Genomic DNA, 27,986 nt, shown 5'->3' on the forward strand with positions numbered 1-27,986 from the left:
TTGTGTTATACCTTTTGTAACATATAACGATTGCAAAAGTCCGAAATCCTGTTATTCTGTCAAACCTTCTGTCGTTAATAACACGTAAACAAAGGAGTTGAAGTTAGTGAGATATAATAGTTTCCCCTTATCTATCATCTTAGTACATACCAAATCTTAGACTTAGTCAGCCCGAGTTATCAGCTCAGACAGCTCAGCATTTCAATACTTTTGAACTCCCCACGGATGATCGGTTTTTAAGTATAATCCTCATAGGACGGAAAGCTCCAGCCTGACCCTACAGCGAATTTGTAAACAGCCTTCCGTCGTGACTCTCAAGGTTTCAACATGTAAATGATCCCCTAACTAATGGCACCTATTTTCTTTCCTCCATAGAAATACAGAACAGTGTTCTGAACCTAATGATCCATTATTATGTTTGCCGCGTCTAACCTGATTTCGTCACCAGTGGTGCGTTTGGCTTAGTAATCAGTAGGCGTTTTCTTCGGTTGTAGTGGAACACAACTGATAGTTGCAGCTTTTAGACTTTTACAGTAAACAGAAGTTTCCATTAAATACTCTCCATAAGAACAATTTCTTTTTGTAGGAGTTTACATTAGTATTAGGACTTATAAATATAATGCTTGTATTTAATATACAATAATAAATTGATTTATCAGATATAATTTGTTGGTAAATCCAAGGTAGTCGTTTGACGTGATTCTTGTGATTTGAAACTAAATACGTAGCCTGGAATCCAATCTTTAAGAAATAAAAATACTGTGAAACCAATTTTAGCAACTACAGGGTGGGGCAGGGAAGTATCCCTAACTTTGAAGGTAAATTAAAAAAAACGAAAAGTGTTAGAACAAAACTTTATTGTGGCATCAAAAGGGTACAGATGGAAGTTAATTCTTACTTTGTTTTAAACAATACATCATTCAAGTGATGTCCCTCATTGTCAACACACTGATCTAGTCTGGTTCTGAAGTTCTGCATAACTCTGCGAAGCATTTGTTGTGGAATGCGGGCAACTTCAACGCGAATTGCATCCTTCAAGTCTTGTAGGGTTCTGGGTCGATGTTTAAACACTTCACTCTTGAGGTATCCCCATAAAAAGTAATCACACGGAGTTAAATCCGGCGAGCGCGCAGGCCATGGAATGTCACCATACCGGGAGATTAATCGCCCGGGGAACATTTCCCTCAAAACAGCCATCGAATGTCTAGCAGTATGGGCTGTGGCACCATCCTGCTGAAACCACACTACTCCAAAATTATTCTGTTGCAATTGTGGTGCAAGAAATTGTTGGAGCATGTTTACATACCGCTCGGAATTGATGGTAACACAACGATTGTCCTCCTCGAAGAAATAAGGCCCAATTATGCCTTCACTGCTGATTGCACACCAGTCACTTTTTCACTGTGTAGAGGCCTCTCATGAACTACCCTAGGGTTTGCACCACTCCAATAACGCACATTCTGCTTATTAACAACTCCAGAAATGTGGAAGTGCGCTTCGTCACTAAACAAAACTCGTGCATCATGAGGCAAGTCAGCAATTAAAGTTTCACATGCCTGTACTCGTTGTTGCCAGTCCCGTTGTGTGAGTTCTTGAACGATGACCATCTTGTATGGATGGAAGTGGAGTTCTTCGTGGAGAATACGACGCACAGTGCGATTAGACAATGCAAGGGCGGATGCATGCTTGCGGGCAGAACGCTTAGGAGACTGCAAGATCGATCTTCTGACACGGTCAATGTTTTCTGGAGTTCGGACAGTTCTCCGAGCCCCAACTCTCTTTTTCACTACACTACCACATGCACGGAAGTTTTCCACCCACAACAAAATGGATTTGCGGTCAGGAACAGGGTTGCGAGCGGGAATCCGATAACGAGTTCGCAGCGCACGCTGCACTGCAACAATAGACTTATTCTGAGAAAAATACGTCTCGACAGCAAAAGCGCGTTGCTCATTCGACCAAGCCATGTCTACAACTGACAGCGCTACTATCGGAAAATTCCGTGGCCACAGCGTCATTCGAACCTACCCCCACTCCTCCAACATGTCCCCACTACTCACAATGCCACCTCGAAAGTAGGGATGTTTCCCTGCCCCACCCTGTATATTTATATGGTTTAAATTGGATTTAAAATAAACATGATATTTAAATGAACAGTAAAATTATAATATTATTAGATACAATTATTTTATGCTTTCATTTTGAAAATTTTACCAATAAGATAGAAAACGTTAAGTTGTTAAACTATAAAAACACACAGATTAGTTATTTTTTAAAACGTTCTTATATAAACAGTAAACTTATTAAATATTTATAATTTACTTGCGTTTCACCCATATCATGTCATTCAACACTTAACAGTTTTTCTTTCACTATTTAAAACATATGAACAAAATGTTCAATGAATCAGGAGATGTAAAAGTCCAGATTTTTAACAATTGTCATGAAATTGTTTTATTAAATATATTATATTATAACTTTTGAACGAGCTTACGTAGTAATCCACATCGTTTAATTGCGCAATAATATGTAACGTAATAAGGTGTATAACTTGATTAATGGTATAAGGCAATCATTGTTTAATGGTTCATTATAGAAAAGAGTATCTTCGGATATTGAGATATTTATTACATTTTAAACACATTGTTTGCACTCACAACGAAGTGGATACACAATCGTACCGTGATATAATTCCAGGGAATTTTGTAAATCATAATAATTACTAATATGATGCAGTCACTTTTCGCTGTAATTCTTTTGTAACTAAAATTTAGGCCACATCACTTCAAGATACAAGAAGCCTGGAAAATGGAAAAATGTTTTTTTTATATAATTACATACGGAATTTGATGCTGATTTAAGGTGCGTATTATAACCAGGACTAAAGAGAAACTTTTGAAGAAAATGATATGCATTTTAACAGTATGAATATGAAAGATCTTTTCAGGGAATAGCATCTTTTTATTCATAACATCTTTTACATCTTTAAGAAAAAATTTTTTCTTAAAATTGTTTTTTTTCTTAAATTATATTTTATTAAGACATTTAATTCTCTTGAATAATAAATCAATAACTAAAACATGTCCTTCTCTAAGGTCTTACTATGTACACATTTTTAAGACTCACAAATTTATATTTAGCGCCTTTTTTGGACATTTAAAAATTACTCATTTATTACTTTAAATGTATCTGATTATTCGTGGAGTGATTAAAACATGTACATTATCTGTCTTAAAGGTAATTACCTTAAAAGCTGTAACTACTTAACATGTTTTAAAAATTATCCCAGCCCAAACCCTTTGACACTACCTAAGTTTCTTATTGGGAAACCAACACAATTTTTAAACTTCACAATTTCATAAAAAAACCAACATAACTTTTACAATAGACTGGTATATTATATCTAAGAGCTTCCCAGTAGAACACGTACACTTACGTTTCCAGAATTACACATTAGAATTGTAGTCTGTTGGTAGTCTTATAGTTGTTAGTATTAGTTTGTTATATCATCCGTTTAAGTCATATACTCGTAGCATGCTGAGTTGTATTGTCAATATAGGAAGAGCTGTGTTAGAGTATATAACGGTGACAATTCAAATACATTTCTAAAATGTCTCCTTCACAACAAGTTTGGTTTTACGTTATTATTACATTCCCAGCGGCTCTTCATTATTGAAAATACCACTCAGTAATAAATGTATTTTATTAGAGTAATGAACAGAACCATTACTAATAGAGTTTAAAATGTTAGTGATAGTATTCATATGTTTTAAGTCATTTTGGTTTCTTCCTCTTAGATAAGTATCAATAGTTTTATCATACCATAGAAGTATTTGTATCATTGCGAAGAAGTTGAGTTATCTACTGTTTTACGTGGTATATAGAAGCAGCTCTCATAAAAAAATGTGTGCAATAATTCAATATTTTGAAAACTGTGTTATTTTATTATCGACCAATAAGCATACTTTGAGAAACGAATTGCTGCGGAGTCGAGATATTTTTAGGGGGATTTTGAAATTTGTCATATTGAAGTTATGATCTATTTAAAGGAAAGTAATTCCGTAAGAAGATTTCCATGTGACATTTAAGGTCTGTTGTAAAATTATACACTGAACTCAAGGTTCAAGAAAATTTCGTTGCATAATAATAGATACATTTTACAAATGTCTGCAATAATGAAGTGGGTAAAAAACTTTAAACAATCGTATTTTAGGAGCCGAGGGTTAATTTGGTGTGTATAAGCATGCAACCTAGTTTTTTTTGAGAAATCGATAGACGAATTTCTCTAAAAAAGGAAATCGATGGTAAAAAATAGGAGGGTATCAAAAAGGTTAAAAATGTGAAATGGTAAGTTATTTCTCAGGTGATATTTTTATTAGCTTGACAAACCTAATAATACCCGTCAGACAAACTAATAAAGGTTAAATCATCCATACAAAAACCCCTTCTCGACTGTCAGGCTCTTGACAAGACATCCTGACAGTGAAATAACTATTATTTATGTGTTTGACAGTCGTTTTCAAGTGTATAAAACTAGGAAACATATAATCTGAGAAAACACTATCGTTTCATTTGTTAACCTTTTCGATAACCTATGCTAAATCTAGAAAATCTTACAAACAATTTATTTGTTATAAAAAAAATGTCTGTATCGATTTCAAGAAAGCCAAAGTTGTACGCTTATACCGTGCAAATTGACTATGATTCTGGTCTAGTAATATCGAGTTGCATGGTAAAATTAAATCTTTTTTGTTATATCGGTGTATAACTAGTAATTGTAATGCAATAAGTCATTTCACTGTATTGCATCAGTATATTGTTTGGATTATTCGTCATACTTGAATAAATCCGTAAAAAAAGTCTCATCTTTTAGCATTTAGTTCATTTAGCAAACCTCTAACACCTAGGTGACTTTTTACACTGAAGCTACGATATTTTGTTCTTTGAAAAGTAAACGAAAACTGATGTGGCAGTTTATACATCATTCAATGTTTGAGAAAACGACGGACTGACTTGTTAATTTATCATTAAAAAATATTTCCCTATTTTTATCAATGAAATTGCTATTCTGAACATTTACGTTTACAAATTTATTAAATTTTCTATTTTTTTAGTTAACAATGAAGACACTTTTATTTTTTCTCCCAGAGAATCGTTTATAGGCACTATTAAAGAACGTAAGAAGGGCAGAGACTGAGAAAATGAATTGTTGGATAGAAAGTAAATTAAATGAAAGTGGAGGGAACCACGAAACAAATGAGAGGCTGTGGTTTCAGTGTGGATACTTGGAAGGCCTAAGGTCCCATTTGGGCGGGTGGACGCAGAGAGTCAAATCCTGGTACTGGGGGAATCCTCTCGTAAGTTAGCGACTTCCTTCATCTCACCATAACTGGGCTCCGCTCTGCTCCGCTCTCGCGAACCTCGAGGGAATCTACTTAAGCGAACAAACGACAGTTACCAATACATTCTTTCACTCGGATTGTTTTTGGGAGTTTTAACTAAAAACAAATACTCTAGTTTGTCCGCCAAATAATGTCCATCAATTGCATTATTTTTACATATAAATCTAATTTCAATTATTTAGGACTTTTTAACACTAACTATACTCATTTAAAATAATTTTTAAATATTATTTTATCGACTCCATCCTTTTACATAAATTAAAGCTTAGAATATTTGTTTAGGATCAAAATTAATATACTTCAAGAAAAGCATTTGGAACTGTATTTCAATGTCAACATTTCAACAAATTTCAATCGATTTTATATTTATTGATACTAAGATATAATTTTAAATTTTAAACTGGGAGAATAGAGACCAACTAGTCTTAAGCGGAATATTTTTATAAATTTGCCATTTTTAGGGTAATGTTTATGGGCGATAAGGAATTTTAGGGAAGAGCGAGCGGAACCCAACGTCACCCTCACCAGCAAATCTCTTTACAATGTCTGCACTCTATCTCTTGCACACACACATCTCCTTCCTGACTTCTCTTGACATCTCTTACTCAGGAATGATGTTTTTCACTGTTTTTGTCTTTACAGCCCTTTTCCCGCATTTTAAAATTCTCTGTTAACACTGCAACTCTCGAAGGCACTAGAATCAGATTTTCTAACAACCAATTGTTGATTGTGAGTTTTAATGTTTGTTTTATGCGTATTTTATATTTTGTCTGCTTTAATTTTGTTATTTGTTTCAATTCATTAATTACATATATTAGCAACTCCATAATTGTAATCAAGTTATTTATACAACTAACTTTCATTTTAAAATTATCTCTCTTTATTACAATGTATTTTTTACATATTATAAAATATCTCAAAGTCTAATAATACAATTGTATTGTTTATTGGTACACCTAGTTATTAACGAGTTTAAAGTAATGGATAGTATAATTTTCTAGGTACTACCTTGTAGGAGACCAAATTCATCTGTATTATACCGGGTACTTCAAAACATCCTTTCATCTTATCTTTCGTTATAACGAAACGGAATGTATTAAGACTTTTGTAAATAATTTTTTCCACTAACTCAGTTTTGAACATTAATTTATAATATATATTCCATTACATTCAACTACAATGTACTTAAAAGATGGAATCATACGCCCGATCCTAGAAACCTTAAGTGTAAATGGGCCAAGTATTGAATCGTTTTAAAGATTTTTGCACTTAAACAGATTTAGTAAAATATTAGATTATTTTTCCCAGTTTAGATTGGTGGTCTAAATGCATATAAATCTGGGTTTAGTGGGTATATGTATGGAAAGAATTTAAACAAAAAAATTTTGCATGGTTTTTTTAACAATACCCAGAAATAATTGGATTTTGAAAACAAGTAAAATTTTACGTGTCAAAACACAAAGCACTTATTATTCAAAGTGTGAAGTAAAAGGGAGGTGAACCACAAATCTTATGATAGGTTTTACCGTGTTTTTTCTTGCTGACAGCAAATGGAAATGTGCTAAGGTTGTAATACAAACTTTTAATTAATGTGCAATGTAATGGAGCACCTTCGTTTTTAAGAATTTTGAGCAATTCATATTTTCGATCTTCAGAACATCAAAAGTTTTTATTGCACATGTTTTGAAGGGTCGTATAATGTGGGTTATTGGTTAACATTAACATAACATTAAATTTTATTAACCTATTTACAAAGCACATCAAAAGTCCAGATCTCGTTGAATCCAAAACTATATGTTTATAACATATTTTATGTAATTATAACATAATTATGTACAATTATCTAATTCAAGGGTTAACTAATACACATAACTAGAGCGTGAAATATATTTTAGTATTACTGTTTTGAGAATCAAAAGTAAGACCTTACTTTACAAATTCCTTATTCAAGTACTTTGACTGAAAGCCAAAGTATTTTGAACTAACTGTTTGGGTTTGATTTGACGGAGAAACATTTTAAGCAATTATTTTAAATCACTCTGTTTTGCTAAAACATACTATATTGAATATCTAACTTGTTATTACCCTTCGTAACTACGCTGTGTAAGCACAGAACTGTTACAATCATTATCTATACTAAAATTATTGTTTCCCCTGTACATAAGTATAAAATATCGCATATTTCATGACGTTAAATCCAATATGTTAAAATATAGGTGTTGTATTTTGACAATTTTATATTATTGTCTACTCTTTTAACAAGTCGAGTAAGTAGTTTTATCTTCAAAAATTCACATAAATAATGAGTATATATATTATTAATTTGGTGTTTTACATGCAAAGTTTCATTTGGCAACAATTATATTTTGTAGATTTATTCTATGTAAGTTTTATTTTTGTTCACTATAAAAGGTGTTGTGTTAATTCACAATCAACAATAAACAAAAGCTTGACACAACAAACGAACACAAACTCAACTCACGGAGGTATTGTAGCACTGTAAGGAGATTGCGGCCCTGCATGTACCGTAACGTAGCCGTAACGTAGCATAGCGTAGCCATAGCGTAGCCTGGGCCCGTAGAAGCATGGATGGTTGGTAGCCCTCATTTGTTTCGTTCAGTCCCCAGCACTTCAGTTCCAGGGGTATTTTGCCGCCAAAAATAACGCCTGCATCAACCAACCCATTTTTTGCATTCGTATTTTTGCATGAATTTTGACTTCACACTCTTGTTTGATGCAATTGTTATTTTTGGAATCTAGTCTGTAGTGTTTTATTCTGCACGATTTTTTAAACTTTATTATATGTTCCATTCTTATATTAGTTTGGATTATTTTTAGTCGTTGTTTAGTTTAGTTTTACTGCCTCCTTGAGCTCTGATTCAAAATTTTAATATGTCTTTTTGCGATTCCAGAGAGTTTGAGGACTTTTTCCACTCTTTTCATAACTTGATCCATATATATCTTTATTTATTGGAACTAGCGAATTCTTTTGGCTAAATGATCAAGGGCTGTTCTGAGAAAAACGAGCTAATTACTTTAATGAAGAGATTTCCAGGCCAAAGATCGAGGAAGAAGGAAGGTGTTGGCTTGACGACACTCTGTTGCAGCAGCTGGCACACAAGCTGGGGCGGGGGTTCGACCTGAAGGAGGAACAGGAGTTGCTGGAGGCAGAGCCCGGGGGGTTGCGGAGACACGGGTCTAACATGCGACTGTCCCGCGGCGACCTGCAGGATTCTTCCGCTGACAACGAGGCTCAGGTTCGTACAGAGATAGTTATTAGAACACTTCACTGTTTGACAAACTGGTTTCAGCTCTAAATGGCAATCCGGTTAGATTTTGTTTCCTTTAAAATTAAGACTATGACGAGACTACATTTACATCCTAGCTGTCCGCCAGAAAAAATACAAACTGCAGGTGGAAGACGATTCAGTGTGGTGCATTTTTTGTGTTCGGAGACTAATCTATACGTACAAGTATTATAAATATGTCACAGAACAAATGGTTAACAATTACGTGACAAGATGACGGATGCTTCATCACCATAGTGCGGCGAAACTCTGGAGCTAAACACAAATTCAAATTGAATCAACCCTTCCACTATAGATACATTATGTGAAGGAACCTCGAGAGTTGAGACCTCTATGAGGGAAACCAAAAAAGTACAGGTGGATTGTATGATTTTCTAGAATTTCGGCGCTCTCTCTCCTTACTTTTTTCCCAAAAAAAGAGAGCCCTAAAATGGTGGAAGGTGTTAAATATTATTCAGGAGTTTATTACAAAAGATCGTTTGCCATACACAATATTAAAGCTGTTACTGACGTTATATAGTTCCTAAAATAAAAGTTCAATTCTGAATGGCTTACACCTTCCACCAGGTACAGAAAAAAACAGATATGTCACTTATGTCCTATAGAGCGACACTCACTAACCGCAAATGTCATAATATTTGGGTGGAAGGATCGATCAATATATGTAGTCTACTGCAAAGGATGACTGATGGAGTTTTGTCAATATTGTCTTGATATCATATTGATATCAATACTTTCTAAAGGATACGGAAGTGTTTCTTCATCAAATTAAGTTTTTATTTCAATTTATGTTTTTATTATTTTCAAGGAAAATAACTTTTGGTTTAATTTTAAAATAAATTACCAAATCTTTAGGGTATTTAAAAATCTATCGATGTAAGTGACAATAATATTTATGCAATCATTTCTACTTGTTTGCGGTCTAAAATTAAACCCTCCGGTCGACAGAACATCCCTGGAGACGGCTCTGTGTTGAAAGGTTTACCGTGTTCCCTAACCCGAGGATTGGCACTAAGACAGTTTATTTGATATCCGAGTTTGAGTTTGAATCCAACTGTTGAACTTAAGTTTAATCTGTCACAAGTACTTTTACAGCACTAGAAACTCAATATATCTTCTATTTACTTTTTTCCATTAAAACACATTTAAAACATTGTTAAGACTGAAATATACAATTACGCCAAATTATGTTCTACTACATTGTATCATGTACTGCATAAATAGTAAAAACTGTTATTTTAACTAATTTATTTTTGAAACTGAGAACGCAGTAGAATCTTTTATTCTTTATTCATTCCTACTTCAATAGCAATGCCTGGATAGCTAGAAGTACAATGTTAAAAATAAAAATATAATAGTGGAACTAGGTAAAATAAATGATTATTTATTTCTATCAGAATCCATAACAATAATACTTCTAATAAATATATAGAAATAAAAACATATTAATTGAACAATAGTCCAGGAGAAATAGAAGTTAAAAATGGTTAAATAAAATAAATGTTTTCTTACAGCAAACTAATGGCAAAATTTAGTCAAATACATCATAAATAAATAAAAAAAAACCATTCCGAACCCAAAATCGTCTATTACGGGGTATAGGAGGGGTGGTTTTTTAGGGGTGAAAATGGTTTTTTGCAATTTGTGAGTAAACAAAAGCATCCTATTGAAAAAAGTCAAACGTAAAGTTGTTGGAAATAAAAACATCTACAACTTATGTACTAATCATTTTTGCCCTAACCTCAAAAAATTTTCCCCAAAAAATTCAAAAAAAACCGTTTTTTTTTTTTGTTTTTAATTTTTAATTTTACAAAAATGGTTCGATTGAGCTGAAAGTTTGATTAAATATACTTTGTTCTATTCTAAAAATACTGTAATTTTTTTCATTAAGAAATATTCAGCCGTTATAATAAAATTTCACTTTAAAAAAATATTTTGATAATTTTCAATCACCATTTTGAAACATTTTTTTTATTCAAAAAAGGTTTCTCTGACGGCTCATTATTTTCGTTTTTTTTTGTCTATTTTGAAGAAATGAAATAGAAAATATGTAGTTTAATTGAAAAAACTGCAGAAAAATTGAAAATAAACAAAATATTGACATTTTTCATTATACATTGTATTATTTACGTGGAAAATTGTTATTATTTATTTAAATTATAATTTTTTTTTATGACGAGAATATTTTGAAAATTTAGAAACATTGTTGAATGTGAAAGTTGGGTTACAGGTATATATAGTACAGGTATATAATAGTGTCCTTGAAGCAAAAGGGCGGGGGTCAATCCTATTCTTCTATTATGCGGGTCTCAGTATGTTTCTAAGAATTCAATAATCAGCTGCTTTGTCGTCAGTCAAGTTATATTGGAGCAGTGTCGTGAAATAAGCCTCGTGATTAGCACTTTACAAGATTTTTGTCCATATAAAATATAAATCGTAAGTAAAACTTTAAAATTTTGCGAAACAAAATTTTATACAAATTATTCAATAAAAATTATTAAAAATAATACAGATCATAAATCTTTGTCTCTGTACATACAATTTTACGCATGCTATTTATCTAGTAATTTTTGCGTATTTTCAGTATACTAATTCTATCGTGCTTTCTGCATTTTTATAGATTCATGTAAATGGTGGAAAAGGTACCTTCTTGTATCATTTGTAAAAGCCGCGATGGAGGTTTGGTGAAAATAAAAAGTCGAGGGATAGATACTCTTATTTCGTCAAGTAAACATAGCAATGATCAGCGGTACAAAACATTTCAGAAAATTGACTGAAGCACACATTCATGATGGTTGTCAATCGGCATACAATAGACCTCGATCAATTGTTACAGCTTCCAAAGAACAAACAAGAAAAAAAAATCTATTGGGAAGAAGATTATGAAAGAAGCATGTGATTTTGATTTTGAGCATCATTGTGTTTTTTGTGAAGAACCTTGTAACCAAAATAGAGCATTTCGCGGCATGCAGAAGGTTGAGACTAAAGAAAAATTTTATCAACTTTAAAGGGAAGAGATGTTTCAGAATCATTTAACAAAAGTCTGTTAGTTAGACTGAATTTTCTCAAAGAATCAGATGAAGTTCAAGCTTATTATCATAATAGGTGCATGTCATCTTTTTATTTATGATTGGACAAGCTCAACATCTTGTAGACATACATCGAGTTTGATTCTAAAGATTTCATATAAGTTACTGCGTGTATTACCTAAAAAAATTCATCCCAGTGCCAATTTTCCCTTAACGAAATTAAAGAAGATTTTGATGGTGATATCCCAACATTAAATACATTTACAAAAAAATTGAGTGATAGTTTTGATAACGATCTTGTGTTTACTTCAATGAAAGGAGATACAATCATTACATTTAAAAAAGCAGGGAAAAAATTGAGTAGAATATGGTATGAATCACGATCAGATGACGTAGAATATGAAAAAAAAAGATATTTATATTTTTAAGTTCAGTGAAAAAAATACATAAATATTTAAAAAAAAAAACTTTTGGAAAGAAATAATGGTTTCTTGATGCAATTTCAATAAGAATTGTAAAAAATATTGTAAAGAAATAAAACATATATGATGAAAAATACAAATTTAAAAAAAAATTTACTAAGACTCGAATTCTGTTTTTTGATTTATTTAAAAATGTCCACGTAATTGTTAAATATGCATTATTCATTATTATTTTGCTTAATACTTACAAATAGCACTGGTATAAAAAAAATTATAATTTAAATAAATAATAACAATTTTTCCACGTAAATAATACAATGTATAATGAAAAATGTCAATATTTTTTGTTTATTTTCAATTTTTTCTGCAATTTTTTTTTACTTAAACTACATATTTTTATTTCATTTCTTCAAAATAGACAAAAAAACGAAAATAATGAGCCGTCAGAGAACCTTTTTTGATTAAAAAAAAATGTTTCAAAATGGTGATTGAAAATTATCAAAATATTTTTTTTAAAGTGAAATTTTATTATAACGGCTGAATATTTCTTAATGAAAAAATACAGTATTTTAGAATAGAACAGCTAACTTTCAGCTCAATCAAACCATTTTTGTAAAATTAAAAAATTAAAAAACCAAAAAAACAGTTTTTTTGAATTTTTTGGGGAAATTTTTGAGGTTAGGGCAAAAATGATTAGTACATAAGTTTGTAGATGTTTTTATTTCCAACAACTTTTATATTTGACTTTTTTCAATAGGATGCATTGTTTACTCACAAATTGCAAAAAAACCATTTTTTCACCCCTAAAAACCACCCCTCCTATACCCCCCTAATAGACGATTTATTTTATGATGTATTTGACTAAATTTTGCCATTAGTTTGCTGTAAGAAAACATTTATTTTTTCAATCAGGTAATACGACTGGACTCAAACCGAACAAGTTCTTGTTGAAGATTAACTTACCTTATATTACAGTGAGAAAACAAGCTAGTTGTTACTCAAACAATTAGTTCTTCTGGGTTTTATTTTTAATTTTCGACTCGAGAAACTGAATAAGCAATATGATTCTATTACAATATGTAAAAAAATCACACAATTCTATGCTGAACTGCACAGGTGGTGGCGGATCAACAGGGCAACCTGAGGATAACGGTGAAGAAGACCAAACCTCTGCTGGGGATCGCCATAGAGGGAGGTGCCAACACACGGCACCCTCTGCCTAGAATCATCAATATCCATGTGAGTTTGAGGGACTGTCTCTAAGGCCGTGTACCATATAAGTTTATATTTAGTTTAATTCATAGTTTATGCGTTAAGTAAGTTGGCAACCTGATGATAACGGTGAAGATGACCAAACCTCTGCTGGGGATCGCCATAGAGGGAGGTGCCAACACACAGCACCCTCTGCCTAGAATCATCCATATCCATGTGAGTTGGATATGTGTTGGATGTGTGTGTTGTCTAAGGCCTAACTATTACATACTGTTAACGCATCTGTTGTAGTTTATTAATTTGACAAGTCAATTCACAAGACAAGAGTTAGTTTTAGCGGTTAGTGTTTTTTTTCGAATATTAAGCTGTTATTACTAAAAAATTTCTATATATTTTGATATAACCCTAGATTTTTAAGTTGGGGAGTGATATGTGTACTTCACCAAACATGCTTTTAACCATTCAGGCTTTAGTTTTTTTCTGGTATTTACATTTCCAATTTAAGACATGGCCAACTGTTATATGTCAGATTTATGAGATTAGGAGTAAACTGTGAGAAACATCTTAGTTTTTAGGCTTGAGAAGCTGGCATCATAACAGACGTAGTTTTCGGTTTACCGCGGCGAACAATTGGTTAGAAAAAGAAAGTAGTTAAAAATTTGAAAAAAAAAAATATCTTGACTGTAATACTGTACTACCATCAAAAGGAAAATTCAGACTTATGTGTTGAACATCTTGACAGATAGGAATAAGTGCAAAGAGAATGGTAAAATTGGATTTCAGCCTGTTAATGGTCTGATAACGAAATTAACCCATACCACTTCTAAGTCTGCCGCCTAGGAGTGTAGTCTATGACTATGCATGATACTCTCCAAAATCACCAGTCAGCTCATCAAAGACCGGAGCAGTCAGTCAGAAGTAGATAGATCTCTCGACACAGTCAGTCCACTTAACCAGAATGAAATTGATTGTTTATCATTATCAAAACCCTGAACTACGCATTGCAGCTTTAGGTTGATATTAATCTCTCTACCGACCGCCTGGATGACAGATGACATTCCACTTAGTTCTGCAAAAAGGTACTGCATTTGCTGTTGGGTTGCCTATAATCACTGTATGCCCTTTAACATAAGCTAAATAACGGTTATTTTTCTCGTTCAGCAAGTACCGTCTATATATGGCATAGACGCAGTGGTACCAAGAAACCGTACTAGTCCAGGATCTTAATATTCTATAGATTCCTAGCTGATTTTTGAACTAAGCTATCGCTTTGAAAGCTAGGAGAATGAAAAAGACAGGGAGTCCTAAGTAAATATTGAATTTTAAATTAATTAGTTATCACTTTAACAAAATTCAAATTATCATTGGAAGTACCTACATGTGCAGTATATGCTAAATTGGATCAAATTGTTTATTTTATTTTGGATTCTATTATTAATTGCACATTCTCTACAATTTATTTGCTGATAATTTTATTTTTGCTGATCCACTGATTCTGCTTCATTTTGATATAATCCTAGATCTTTTAAGTTGGGGAGTGATATGTGTACTTTAACCATTCAGTCTGTGTGTGTGTGTGTGTGTGTGTGTGTGTGTGTGTGTGTGTGTGTGTGTGTGTGTGTGTGTGTGTTTTATTATTGTGGTATTAATAACAGATGGAACATTCTTACGCACTCAATTTGTTACAGTATACGTAATACCCAAAATAATTGGTTTCTGGTACTTATATTTGTTACATCGAACCGCTGGTGAAATTCAATGGTTTTCCAGGAGAACGGAGCAGCTTTTGATGCGGGTGGCTTGGAAGTGGGGCAACTAATACTGGAAGTGGACGGACACAAAGTGGAAGGTGAGTCCAGAAAAAAGAAAAAGAAAAAGGAAGGTTATGTTTAAAAAAAATGGTATAGTGTATAAAAAACACGCTAAAAAGGGAAAAGATTGATTGGTATCTCATTAATTAATACATTCAAATATCTTGAAAAAGTATATAAAAATATATAAATTATACTTATAATAACGTATTGATAAAACATTCTAAATATATTCATACGCTAAAAACACACGATAATGTAAATTATTTAAATATTACTACTAAGCCTGGTACGGTTTGCTTCGACTGTTGTACATTTTGCAGCGGATGACCGAGGTACCCGTGAATGGTCTAGGTTTGTTGCAGGTAGAATAAATGTGTGAATATGTCTTCATTAAGATAAAATGGCCTATATTGTAGACTGAATCTTAAACACAATTTTATATTACAGTGACACAGTATTTCATTCCTCGGTTCGGTTTGTATTATTCTTTATTCTTGTTATGTAATTCTCGTTTTTGTTTTGAGAATTACAAATAAGTTTTACACTAATCTTCTCGTCTCAGGTTCGGTGAAAAAAGACTTTATAACTTCACCTATTAAAATAAAGGGTTAATTAATTAATCTGCACACTTGTTATTTCTTTCAGCTCACCATTAAAGAACCTTAAATAACGATGATACATGCTTATATACGAATTCTTGTATTCATTAACATAAATTTCATAAATTCTATATGAAATTGTAAAAATTAGAATTAACTGGTCTTCTTATTGAGGGTTGTATCCTGAGTAATGATTATTTAAGAAATACTCATATGCAGATACATATATTTAAAACTAAAAGAAATTAAGAATTTGTTACATTAAATAGTGTTAGAATTACTTAAACTCGGTACTTAGTAAACTTCTGTAAGTCAAACTGGGAAAACTAGTGCATAATTTAGAGTCAAATTGAGTCCCTATTATGAAGGCAAGTTCATTTTATTAATTAAGAAACAACTCAATATATTGCCATCAACACTGGTAGAGCAGTGAAGATGAAATTACTGAATTTGGACGTTCCCCCAACGTCTTCCTCAACATTTATGGGGTGGACAGTTGGATGGTTCAACTAAGTTGCAAAAAAGTTGCAATTGTAAAAATAGGGCGTTTCAGGATAACCCCCTAGATTAGCGTTAATTAAGATCAATTGTATGTGTCTGTTTTTTTGTTATTTACACACAAACACACACACACACAGACACACACTTATTTATATATATATATATATATATATATATATATATATATATATATATATATAATATATATATATATATATAATTATAAAAAAAACTCATGAACAAATAATTTATAAAGTATGATTAAGAAGTTACTTTAAAAACTTGAGTGAAGTGTAAACGTTTTATATAACATTTTGCGTACATTACCAAAAGCGTATTTGAATGAAAGCAACAAAAAAATAAAACTGAAGATTTCGTCTTCTAATCAACCCAATTACGGGGAGAGGTTTAAATTTTATCAAGCATGAAAATTATTTTCTTTTCCCTAATGAAAGCAACAATTCTGGCAGGAAAAGAAGTATATCATTGCATAAGAAATTATCTCAAAAAACTTGTTTAATTAAGTATACTACTAACTATTGGCTATGAATTAAAAACCAGTGACGCTCTGTGTACTCCAAACTGAGTGATATTTCATTTTTAATTACATGAATACTGTAACACTTTTACGCTGCATGATTTCATTGATGTTCTAACGTGAATGGCACTGGAGACAACATATAACTATACTCGTACTTTTCCGAACTTCATTAACGCTCAGCAAATATTGTGGCTTATTGCAAGGCTACTCTGCACACTGTGACTCTGGTAAACACATTTTATTAAAAGGCTAAGTGAAGCATTATTTAATCATAACTAATAGACGGGCTATTACATCAATAATGGTGGATTTACGTTACTAATTTTATGTGACAGGTTAACGTATGTACTCAAAATTTCCCTTAAGAAATAAATTAACATCTAGTTTTAATGGAGTTTAAAAATAAATAAGGTTAAACATATGAAATGATATTTTTCTCAGATTCTTTTAAAATATATATATTTTAAATAAACCGGCAGACACATAAATTCATATTACATAGTCATTAGTAATCCTACACAGACCGGTTATCTTGCTGAAAATGGTATATTTTCAGTCTCTTCATACAGGATGTAACAAAGGTTGGGCTGGCAATGTATGTTCAGGTTATATGTGTGGTTCTAAGCTAAAAATGAAGAATACTTTTTCCAATCACCACTTTGTTTAACAGCTATACGCTACTTGTTTTTGTTCTATTAAAACAAGTTATCTATATTGTTACCTTTACGATTGTTACTAAAATTGGTAAACTGTCCATGTCAGAAGATATTATATGGGAAAAAAATATCTTTTAATCAGTTTTATAATATGCTTATTGTTTAATTGCGGCCATTTAGTTTTTGTTTTATGAGATATGTAGTAAACTAATGTTTCTATAACTATTGTATAAGGCGCAACTGTTTTTAAATAACATTTCATTTCCAAAGATTGTTTTTATTTGTAAAGATCAGTTAGGAAATAAGTATGTTATAAATAAATTAAATAAATAGTTATATTCCATAACAATATAAATTGCAAACTGATCTTACAAACGTGTCAATTTGGTTATGTTTACTTTTATTTGATGTTACATTTTCAATAAGCAGTTTCACCGGTACATTTTAATTACAGTAACAGCTAATTAAAATAACATATGTTTAAATGCTATCAAATTCTAGGTAATTTAGTTAGTATTTGTCATACGAAACCCTCCATAAAATACTGAATTCTTAACAAGTTTTTACAAATGTTATTTCCTTGGAAAGGAAAAATTATTTACAAACTGCTTTGCGTCTTATAAAATTGTTATAAAAATACATGGTTTATTAGCTATTTCATAAAAACCAAAATTAAATGGCCGCCATTTTCAAAATATTAAAACTGATTTAAAAATATTTCTTCTGTTATAATACTTTTTCCATGGTTTTGTAGCAGTCGTAGGGATAACAACCAAGTTGAAATTGTTTTAATAAAAACAAAATAAAAAACAAAAACAGTAGCTTGCTAAACAAAGTAGAAATTGGAAAATAATTACTCTTCATATTTAGCTTACGTAGAATCACACATTGAATCTTAAAATGCATAGCCAGCCCTTTTTGTTACACCCTGTATAGTTGTATGACGGGGATATAACTATTATCCATAAGCCTTACGTTTGGTTTTTAATGTCTCAAGTTGAGAAAAATATTATTTCAAGAGAAAGTTTCGTTTCATACTTGTATTAATCCTGACAATGTTTATATATAAATTAAACATTAAGTTTTTTGCTTGTATTGAATTTGGCTCTAGGCTCCTAGACTATTCGTAAGACTTAATACTTAACTACGTTTTGAATTAATTTCATTGTTTATTTTTCATTCACAGGGATGCAGCACCAAGAGGTCGCTAGGCTGATAGCCGAATCGTTCGCGAGAAGAGAAAGACAAGAAATCGAGTTTTTAGTGGTCGAAGCTAAGAAATCAAACTTGGAACCAAAGCCAACAGCATTAATATTCTTGGAGGCGTAGCACTTCCGTCTCCCCCCTCCTACCCGTGTGTGCTACGCTATGCAGACGTGCTACGCTGTGTTCGTGAATTATCAGTTGCTAGTTCATTTATTTCTGGTTGCCAGCTCGGAAGTCAAGAAAACTGTGTGGAGTGTTCAATTTTCTTTATTTTTACAGTGTTAGTAAAAACCAAATTACATTTATCAAGAGGATGTAATTATAACATTTATCAAATTATGTCTACGTTTTGTGGTGAAATAAAATTGTAAATTATGTTTGTTGTATTCAGAGAGAAATTTACGGCATTGTTGAAGTTTTAAATTGTATTTATTATTCATAAGGGCAATAAAAGTGACTCCTAGTATTTTCTGGCCCGAAACAGATAGAAAAATTCAATCTCTAGGATAATGTTTTAGGTCAATGGCGATCACATGTGAGTGTTCTTATTAAAAGTAACAAAATACTTATCAAAAAAGGGATTATTCTAAAATTGGGGCTCTTCATTTCAAAATTTTCAAAAACTTTCGATTCCTACCTACGTTCAATAAAGTATGAAAGGGCTTTAAAAAGAAGGTGCTTTAATAATAAGTGTGTACTTTCATTATTTTAGAGACATTTAAGCCAACATCAAAATTGGGCTCAACTCAAAGAACGCGAAATGTTTACAAATTTCCAGAATTTTAGTAAGGGTTGAAATAAATAAATTGTTCTTATATTTTCCTCATTAATGGATTGCATATGATATTCCCACTTTGAGCTGTTACAATTTGCCATATAATGTTGCATGTTGTATCACAATTAAGGAGGAAATTCAGAGGTCAAAATAACGTAAATTTAATAATAAGTTAACCTCATTGACCTAAAACCACTCATAAAGTTGCAATTTTCTATCAAAACCCTTAAAATTTAATGAGGACACAATTACAATGTACGTGACGAAAAGAATGAATTATCCATGTTACTTGGTATTGTTGATAACAAGTTTAGGTATTTATGAAGTTAAATATTTTTTAATATACTAATGTCAAAGCATGGGCTTTAAATTGTATGGTACCGTTTAAAATTGCTAGTTTATTCACTGTATACGTTTAAAAGGTATTTTACTTTGATACTAACAATGTTTGCAGTGATAAATACAATGTTGATATTTTCTCACCACATATCAGTGCAGCAGTAAAGTGATGTTGCACGTTAAAAAATTGTTACATCATATTGTTCATTGTTGATTCAAGCTGTGGGTTACAACCCACAAGTGTACCTGTTTTATTTAGTGTTACCAAGTACTGATTACTTTGTAACACAACTGAATTTTACTGGGTTGGAACCCGTGTTGTCGAGCAAGTACAGTATACGTCTACAAGTCCAGGTCGCTATGTTAGCCGTGCCTATGAACAGAGTCTGATGGACGGTTACTGGAGGAGACTTATCAGCTTTCCATGTGCAGTTCCTTTATCTGTGAACATTCGTGACAAACTTTGTTTTTTACTTATGAGAGACCAACTACTCGACCCATTGTGTGCCAAATAACATGTTATAAATATGATATATATTTTTTAAGTAAAATATTACATTAAAAAAGAACAAAATATTAGCTTAGCTGTTTTTAAATAATTCAAAAACTGATGTCTGTATAGCACGCCTTATCGCCACACTATGTTTGCCGTCTACCTGCCACTGCTTGTTTTATGTTTCTAGCTACCCGGTCCCAGCTGTGTACATATTTGTATATATTGCAACAATGAACCCCCCTTCTCTCCAAAAGGCCCTCTTCTTTCACTATTGATTCACCTTCACAACTGATCAACACCCACGTGCAAAACAATGCTCAATATACAATCGTTCGCATTCGTTAAAAATAAAATTCGTCTTAGCAAAAGGATAATATAATGTAATGAAAAACATGAAATAAATTTTATAACGCATTAAACGGCTTTTCTAACAATTCAATAGAAAACACTTTCAGAAGACTGATGCTAAAATAAACAAGGGCAGTAAAATTGTGAAATAAATTTTATACCTGTAAGAACACGTCATTAACCAAGTTCTAATCTGAAGTAAAGAAAATCATTCTTTCTTGTATTACTTTAAGCTATAACGATATGCAATTTTTATTTACGTAGTAAATAAATTCAATTTATATTTTTCATCATTTTTATTTTACACCTTTGTGGTGTTTGGTTACTTTTTAACAGTTAAAGGTCTTCATAATTGTATTTTCAATATGAGTATACTGAATTTAGTTTTCACTTAATTGAAACAAATTGTGTATTTACAATTTACCAATACATTACAAATATTTTGTTGATGTTGTGTAGAAAATTTAATTTACTAGGCAATGTGATATACAGTACTGTATAGTTACCTATATTTGAACTTGCAATTTTAGTGTTTGATTTGTATTGTTATTGATATGCTATATCAAAACGTAATTTACATGGTTTAGTTAAGAATAAACGTAAAGTATCATATCGTGCTTCGAGAAGTTATGCTGTGTTGTAGAAATGTTATGTTGCACTAACAAAAATAGAAAATATTTTTGTCTCGATAAATATTTTATTTGTTGTAAGTTAAAAACTGTGATTGTAAATAGTTCATGTGAAGAGCACATTTGTTGAAATTATGAGTAAAGGAGGTAAAAGAAAAAAACATGAAATGGCATTACTTCAGTATTTAAAACCAACTACAATCGCTGGGTAAGATAATGTTCATTTTTAAATTATCAAGTATTAGGTTTATGTGATGTTAAAAATTGTTTGCTCACTGAAAATGATAAGGAGACTGGTTGGTAAGTAATTCAGTGAAATCCCACGTATTATAGTGAATTTAATTCACTCCGATACACAAAAGATTGAAGTAGTTCATTGTTCATATATGTGGTATATGTAATTGTATTAATTCGTGATAAAAGAATTTGTTTTCTTTTAAATTAAAATCGTGTTACAATACAAGTTTTAGAATAAAAGTGAATTGGCAAAAATAATTTTGGTTTTCATCTATTTATATTTATTAAAACATTAGAAAACCATTTAAAGTTTTACACTGTTGAATAAATTGCTTTCACTGAAAATATATAATCTTAGAAAAATGCTCGTAATTCGTTCAGGTTATATTAAAATACCAAATTCAATTCCGGCAATGGTTACCTTTCTTGGAAATCACTCATTCAGGAAACCCCAAAATACAAAATATGTGTCAACATCAGGTAAGTCATAACGTAACATCTTATAATAAATTTCGAACGAAATGTTATAAAGTCACCCGATTAAAAAACTTCCAGCAATCTGCGAAACGTTCTATATCAGTATGCTCCTTCATTCCTATCCTTCAAAGAATGACTATCTTCTTATTCTATGATCTATTTCACCATTTTCACGCTTATTTTGCTGGTCTGTATTATGTTCTAAAAGCTTTGTATATTATGTAAATAAGCACCTAGTGTAACTAGAACTAACGTTTTATTTCACGTTGGTTAAATATTTCTTTTGAGACATGTAATGTGTTATACTTATTGTCTTGTAATAAAACCATATTGCGTAATTTTCATCGGAAGAGTTTTTATTTTAAACTCTGTTTGGTGCTGACTCGTATATTAATATATTGTTGACAGTTATCTTAAAATGATTAATGAAACCCCATGTTTGAATGGTGATTAACTAAATATTACAATTGAATACAAAAATGGAATTTTATTCATTCATTTATTAGTAGTGTACCTTCAATGTTTTTTAAAGTTGTATATTTCTTTGACACCTGACATGATGCACCTTTTCAAACTATTTATTCGATTTCATATTTAAAACATACTTCAATTTTTTTTATACCTTAAAAGGGTACAATATCGAATTAATTTTATAGCTACATTATCTAATAGCTATTTTTGTTTAAAAAATTAGAGGCCGATCCCACTTTAACCCTTATTCTGCCTGTCCTCAAGAGCCACTGGCCTGTGCGAGGATCTTATCAAACAGATTGAGGGAGAGAGTCGATACAGTACAAGGTCGATAGTATTGATAAAAAGTGCAACAGTCACAGACAGGATTTGAACCTGTGCTATCTCTAAATCAGATCCAAAGTCCGACGTCTTAGACCGCTCGGCCTTCGGCACTCCCCCATGTCATACCAAAAACATTACGATTTTGTAGTTCAACCGAAACAATTATGACTACATAAATTATAATGCTACATCATTCGCTAAATACAAAACCTTCTTTATTGCAATAATAATTTTTATTTTTTCAGTTGCGTCTGACAAAATCCTACAGAGCTTATTAGGTACGAATGTATAAAAACATATTTTTATGGTAGTAATATAAACAAAATTTGTACACACGATATAAATTCATATCCCATAATCTTTACAAAATTCTAATATTTTCAATCCATTATACAATATTAAAAATATCAGATACCATACTTTCAACATTATTCGGTACCTACTTAATTTATCATAATTATTTATTATTTATTTTCTATACAAAAACGATTTATCATTTTATTGTATATTACTAATTATGTGGAATAAAGTAATATATCAAATAAAATTTATTTGATTTATTATATGATTATTTTAAAAAGCAGTACCAGCTGACATAAATACAAATACTTACAGTCGTTACTGCATTAGAACTTATACTGGTAACAGATTGCTACAATGTTCACCAAACACATATTTTGAATTATTAAGCTACTATTTTTTTAGTGCCAAATTCAGTTAATATAATTTCAAAATTTTACAATGCATAAGAGACAAGCATTCACAATTGAGTATCTTATCCTTTTCAATAACAGATGCAGGTGATAAATTCAAAATTCTGCAGCGTTTATCAAACTGCGTCAGTCACAGATTGTCAAAAACTGGTGCAGTCAAATAAGTTCCAAATACAACAGCGCTTGGTTAAGTAAAAGCATCCACAATAAAGTTCCTTAGTAATTAATTTTAGAAAAAAGTATCACAAAGTTTAAAAAATGCATATTTTAGAGCTGAACTTAATTCAAAGCTTATGTCATAAAGATATTTACGATCATGTTATTATTAAACTCTAACCGTCTTTCAATAACAGATCATTGTACTGGAACAATCGTTGAATTATTCTAGTTATTTTGTTTTATAATGTCAGTGTGGTCCCTCGTACTACGATTATTAGTGACATTTTTCTTAACTGTTACTGCAAGCATTTTTATGCCGTTCTTACTAAAATGTCGATGTTTAATACGGTTTAGTTAATTGCCATTCATACACATATCCTTAATATAAGGACATTTATAAAGCTGTGACCGTAAACCGAACTTATGTACACGTTTTGCTACTTAGGCTAAGAGAATTAAGTTTTTACACTGGTTTAAAATGGCTACTGCACAGATTTGTTCATAACTCTTGACGGTTGTTGATTAGTTTGTAACAAAGTATTTCCATTATTATAGCAGGCCTACTGTGCAATAAAATTATTGTGGTTTGTTTTACAACAAAATCACACTGTTGTTTATTTCTTTCATTGCCTTTAGATCCTTAGTCCTCAATTTGTCATAGAAAATAAAACGGAAAAGGTCTCTTTTGTTGTAAGCGATGTAAACTAGGTTAATAAGGAAATGTTTTATGAACGAGAAATATGAGAAGGAACATTTTGACCTGTTTTTATAATCCATATAAAACCCATAAAATCAGTTACCTAGTCCATTATCGGTAGTTTTACAGTTTATGTAATATTATATCTTATAATTATTTCATTATTCCTCTCTATTTATAACAATAATAATAATTACATCTGTACAGTTCGTTTGTAGTCGGCTTGATTTTTTATTTTAGTGCTTTAAAGTTAATGATTTAAATGTTGCAAATATAATAAAGAATAATATTTTTGTGCGAGGATATAACAAAATAACCGCTTACATATATACATACTTTTGGTAAATTATTTTAATTCGCCACTACATATGCAGAGTTGTACTGTACAGTTAACTTTTCCTGTTCGAAATGATATTTGTATTATTCTACACTTATGTAAGTGTAGGCTCAAAACATAAATTAATAGATGATTTCGACCTAATAGATAGATAACTGGAACCAACGAAATAAACAGGAATTTGATTTTTTCCTGTGTAAATATTGTGAACTTGGAGTTACTATATTAAACAAAAGTAGGAAATGTATAATTCGTTCATGTTTTTGTATATTTATTTTACAAGAAGAAAAAGTACTAATGTGCTGAACAACTAACATCCTAATTAAAATCCAAGTAAACATCAGAGTTACGAGGTGTCAGCCCTGCGGTGCACCAGCCAAAAAACATTTAATAAACACAAGAGGACATTAATGCTGTTAAATACGTAAATTATGCCCTCAAGCTTACTATGTGATTTGCCATTTTAAAATAAATCATATATCATACAAATATAAGTTTTTCGAGAAACATTCAACAATTTAAACGGCCACCCTTACTATTGGTCTATACTGAGTGAAACTGGATACTCTTAATGTGCTTGAGCATATTAAGGTATCAGGCACGTAATATGTTAAAGTTTAAACATGTCGACACATATCTGTCTTACTTCAACCATATTTATTGTTTAAATAAAACAAAAAATAAACTAGGTTTCAAAGTGACTATATTTTTAAAACTATTATGAAAACAACAACAAAAAGGTCAAGATACATAAAAACTAACTCTAACGACTCATAAAGACTAAAATATAAAACGGTTGGTACGTATAGTGTGCAAGCAGTATACAGGGTGTAAATTAAGTCCTGAAACTTCGGGATACATTCCAAACTGATTAAGATATCGATGTACAATCTTCCTCATACCTATTAATAATACTATTCTCGGACTTTTTGGAGGGTAAAAATATCCCCCCCTTTCTCAATGGGGGTAGAGGAGGGTCACTTTAAGTTTTCAAATTGCAATCCCTACATTGTGACATGTCATTTGAAAGGTAAATTCAAAAGAAACACAATCGCAAGGACAAAATATCTCTACGACAATGCCAGCAAAAGTTATGGGCAAACAAGCCCTTAAATCTAAGGGTGTACATTAAGTCCTGATAAGCCTGGATATATTCCAAAAGGATTGAGATATCAGTGTTCAACCTTCACCATACTTATTAAAATACTTTTCGGAGGGTAAAAAATGTTCACCTCCCTTTTAAAACGGGGGTAACTTTAAATTTTCATATCATCGTAACCCCTATCTTGTGACATGTCATGTAAAAGATGAATTAGACTTGTTATGAAATACTTAATAACTCTTGATTATATAGTAATAGTTTAATTATGTTTCCGATTAAGTAAGTAAGTATGTTAAAATTCAGATTTTTCTAAAATGAAACTAAACCAGCATAAAGTTGAAGTTCATAACATCAAAGAATACGCTATAATATGATGTAACTGACTGTTACAGCTAAAATTAACTGAATTTATTTACGAACCTTAAAGCTCAATGTTGTTTAAGTTTGTTATTTAAAAGTTTTTGATTTGTAACTTAAAACTTGTTTATTAAAAAACTGTTTTAGGAAAAAAACAAATATTGCATAAAAGAAAAATTGCAGTTTTTATATTTTTAAGTAGTACTCGACGCTACATTTTACGTATGTCATTCCAAAAAAGAATGTTACAAAATACATTTTAGAATAGAATTTAACTAAACAAAATCGGTCCATAGCGCCCTCAAAACCGATGTTAAATGATTGCAAGAGGTATTTACATAATTAATTGAATGTTCTAATTTGATGTTAATCAGTATTTTAATTGGACTCTTACTAACAAAACTCTTACTAACTCTTTGTTTCATAGATTCTTAAACAATATTATTTTAAGAGACCTTAACGAAACAGTCATTGAGTATCGATCTTTATTGGATAATGTATTTCCACTTATGATGCGAAACTTATCCTGGACATTATGTGAAAACTTAGAGTAATTATATGGTTTATTAATGTTGGGATATACTGGTCAGGTGATTCTTTTGCATAGATGAGTGTATGTTTCTCCATTCGTATACCTGAGAATTCAAACAAATAAACAAAATTCTGTTTGGCTTGTAATTGTTTAAAATAAAAATGATTCGAAAATTATAACAGTTTACGTCATTTTATATTAAAAATATATATTTTACATACACGTCATTTTTTCTGTGGAAAACTACTTTATAAATTAGTATCAGTTTTCTTGAATTCAAAAACATTCCAACAATTGTTTCCAACTTTTGTTATAATATCTCAGTCTTGGTTTTACCAATACTTTAAAACAAAAAAAATCAGTCCAGTCGACTTCAAGTGTTTCGCTTCCCAACTAGCTGCATTTTATTTCTAAAACATATTTCACTCCAATTTGAATTTTTTTTATTTATTAAAAATTAAAAGAAATTTAGTTTTATGGAGGCAAAGTTAGGATTATAAAGCCCTCTCACACACCTACTCAAAAAAATACCCGAATTATCTTACATTTTACTCCAATGTTTGTCGTTTGTTGAAACCATCAAGAGAATTCAGAACGGAGTATTTTATTCTGAATGAAAATTTTGACATTAAGGTATTAAGTGCAAAAACACGGTATCTTTAGGGTGTTGTATACCCTATATATAACTGTTTTATCTGAAATTAAAATACAAAAACATTTTTTTTTTTCATTTTAATGAACTATTATAGATATTTTCATAACTTCTATCTAATTGATATGAGGTCATTGAGGTCATTTTTCTTAAGTCGGCTTAAATTTCGAAAACAGGTTAACTACTTTAAGTTTATGACATGAACATTTTAAATCCCTACTTATGAAATATTTGCGTAGTAAATGATTTGAAACAATTGAAATGTGTGTTGAATCAAATTACAAGACCAGGAAAAAAACTAATAAGACCGACAAGAGTAGTCGCCCGTTGGTTTAACCCAAAATAACAAAAATACAGGTAAGAAATGTGGGTAGGTATGTCATTAAAATGCAGGCGTTGTTGGAAATGTTCTGTAGTTGACCAGCAATGGAAGTAGTAAGCGACAATTCCGAGAGAAAGCGCTAGACTACAGTTATCGTGTGCCTCCTGCAGATCTCACAATGTAGACAGTATGGATTATTGTCGTTGGGGATCTTCTTACCTTACCTCTCATAACATTAAAATGGGATTGATTTATGACCCAGTTGTAGAGAAACGGCTATGTCTTTTCTCCCATATGACAATTTTAAACGTTATCCACTTTTTTGTTTA

At 31.1% G+C, this 27,986-nt stretch overlaps 1 protein-coding gene across 4 annotated transcripts in view; it reads left to right on the plus strand.

Moving 5' to 3' along the window:
* The window catches only part of LOC124364673 (whirlin), a 322,655-nt gene extending 298,398 nt beyond the window's left edge, over window positions 1–24,257 (plus strand). The window contains exons 10-14 of one of the 4 annotated variants that reach the window (XM_046820333.1): window positions 5,277–5,357; window positions 8,510–8,659; window positions 13,278–13,400; window positions 15,144–15,222; window positions 18,671–24,257. In XM_046820333.1, the coding sequence (XP_046676289.1) occupies window positions 5,277–5,357; window positions 8,510–8,659; window positions 13,278–13,400; window positions 15,144–15,222; window positions 18,671–18,813 (576 nt within the window). In that variant the 3' untranslated portion in view covers window positions 18,814–24,257. The remainder of the gene's footprint in view (window positions 1–5,276; window positions 5,358–8,509; window positions 8,660–13,277; window positions 13,401–15,143; window positions 15,223–18,670) is intronic. The other 3 variants (XM_046820334.1, XM_046820335.1, XM_046820336.1) reach the window with 3 other exon arrangements.
* The last annotated feature ends 3,729 nt before the right edge of the window (window positions 24,258–27,986 follow it).

This window comes from Homalodisca vitripennis, chromosome 6 (assembly GCF_021130785.1).
Source record: "Homalodisca vitripennis isolate AUS2020 chromosome 6, UT_GWSS_2.1, whole genome shotgun sequence".
Lineage (NCBI taxonomy): Eukaryota > Metazoa > Arthropoda > Insecta > Hemiptera > Cicadellidae > Homalodisca > Homalodisca vitripennis.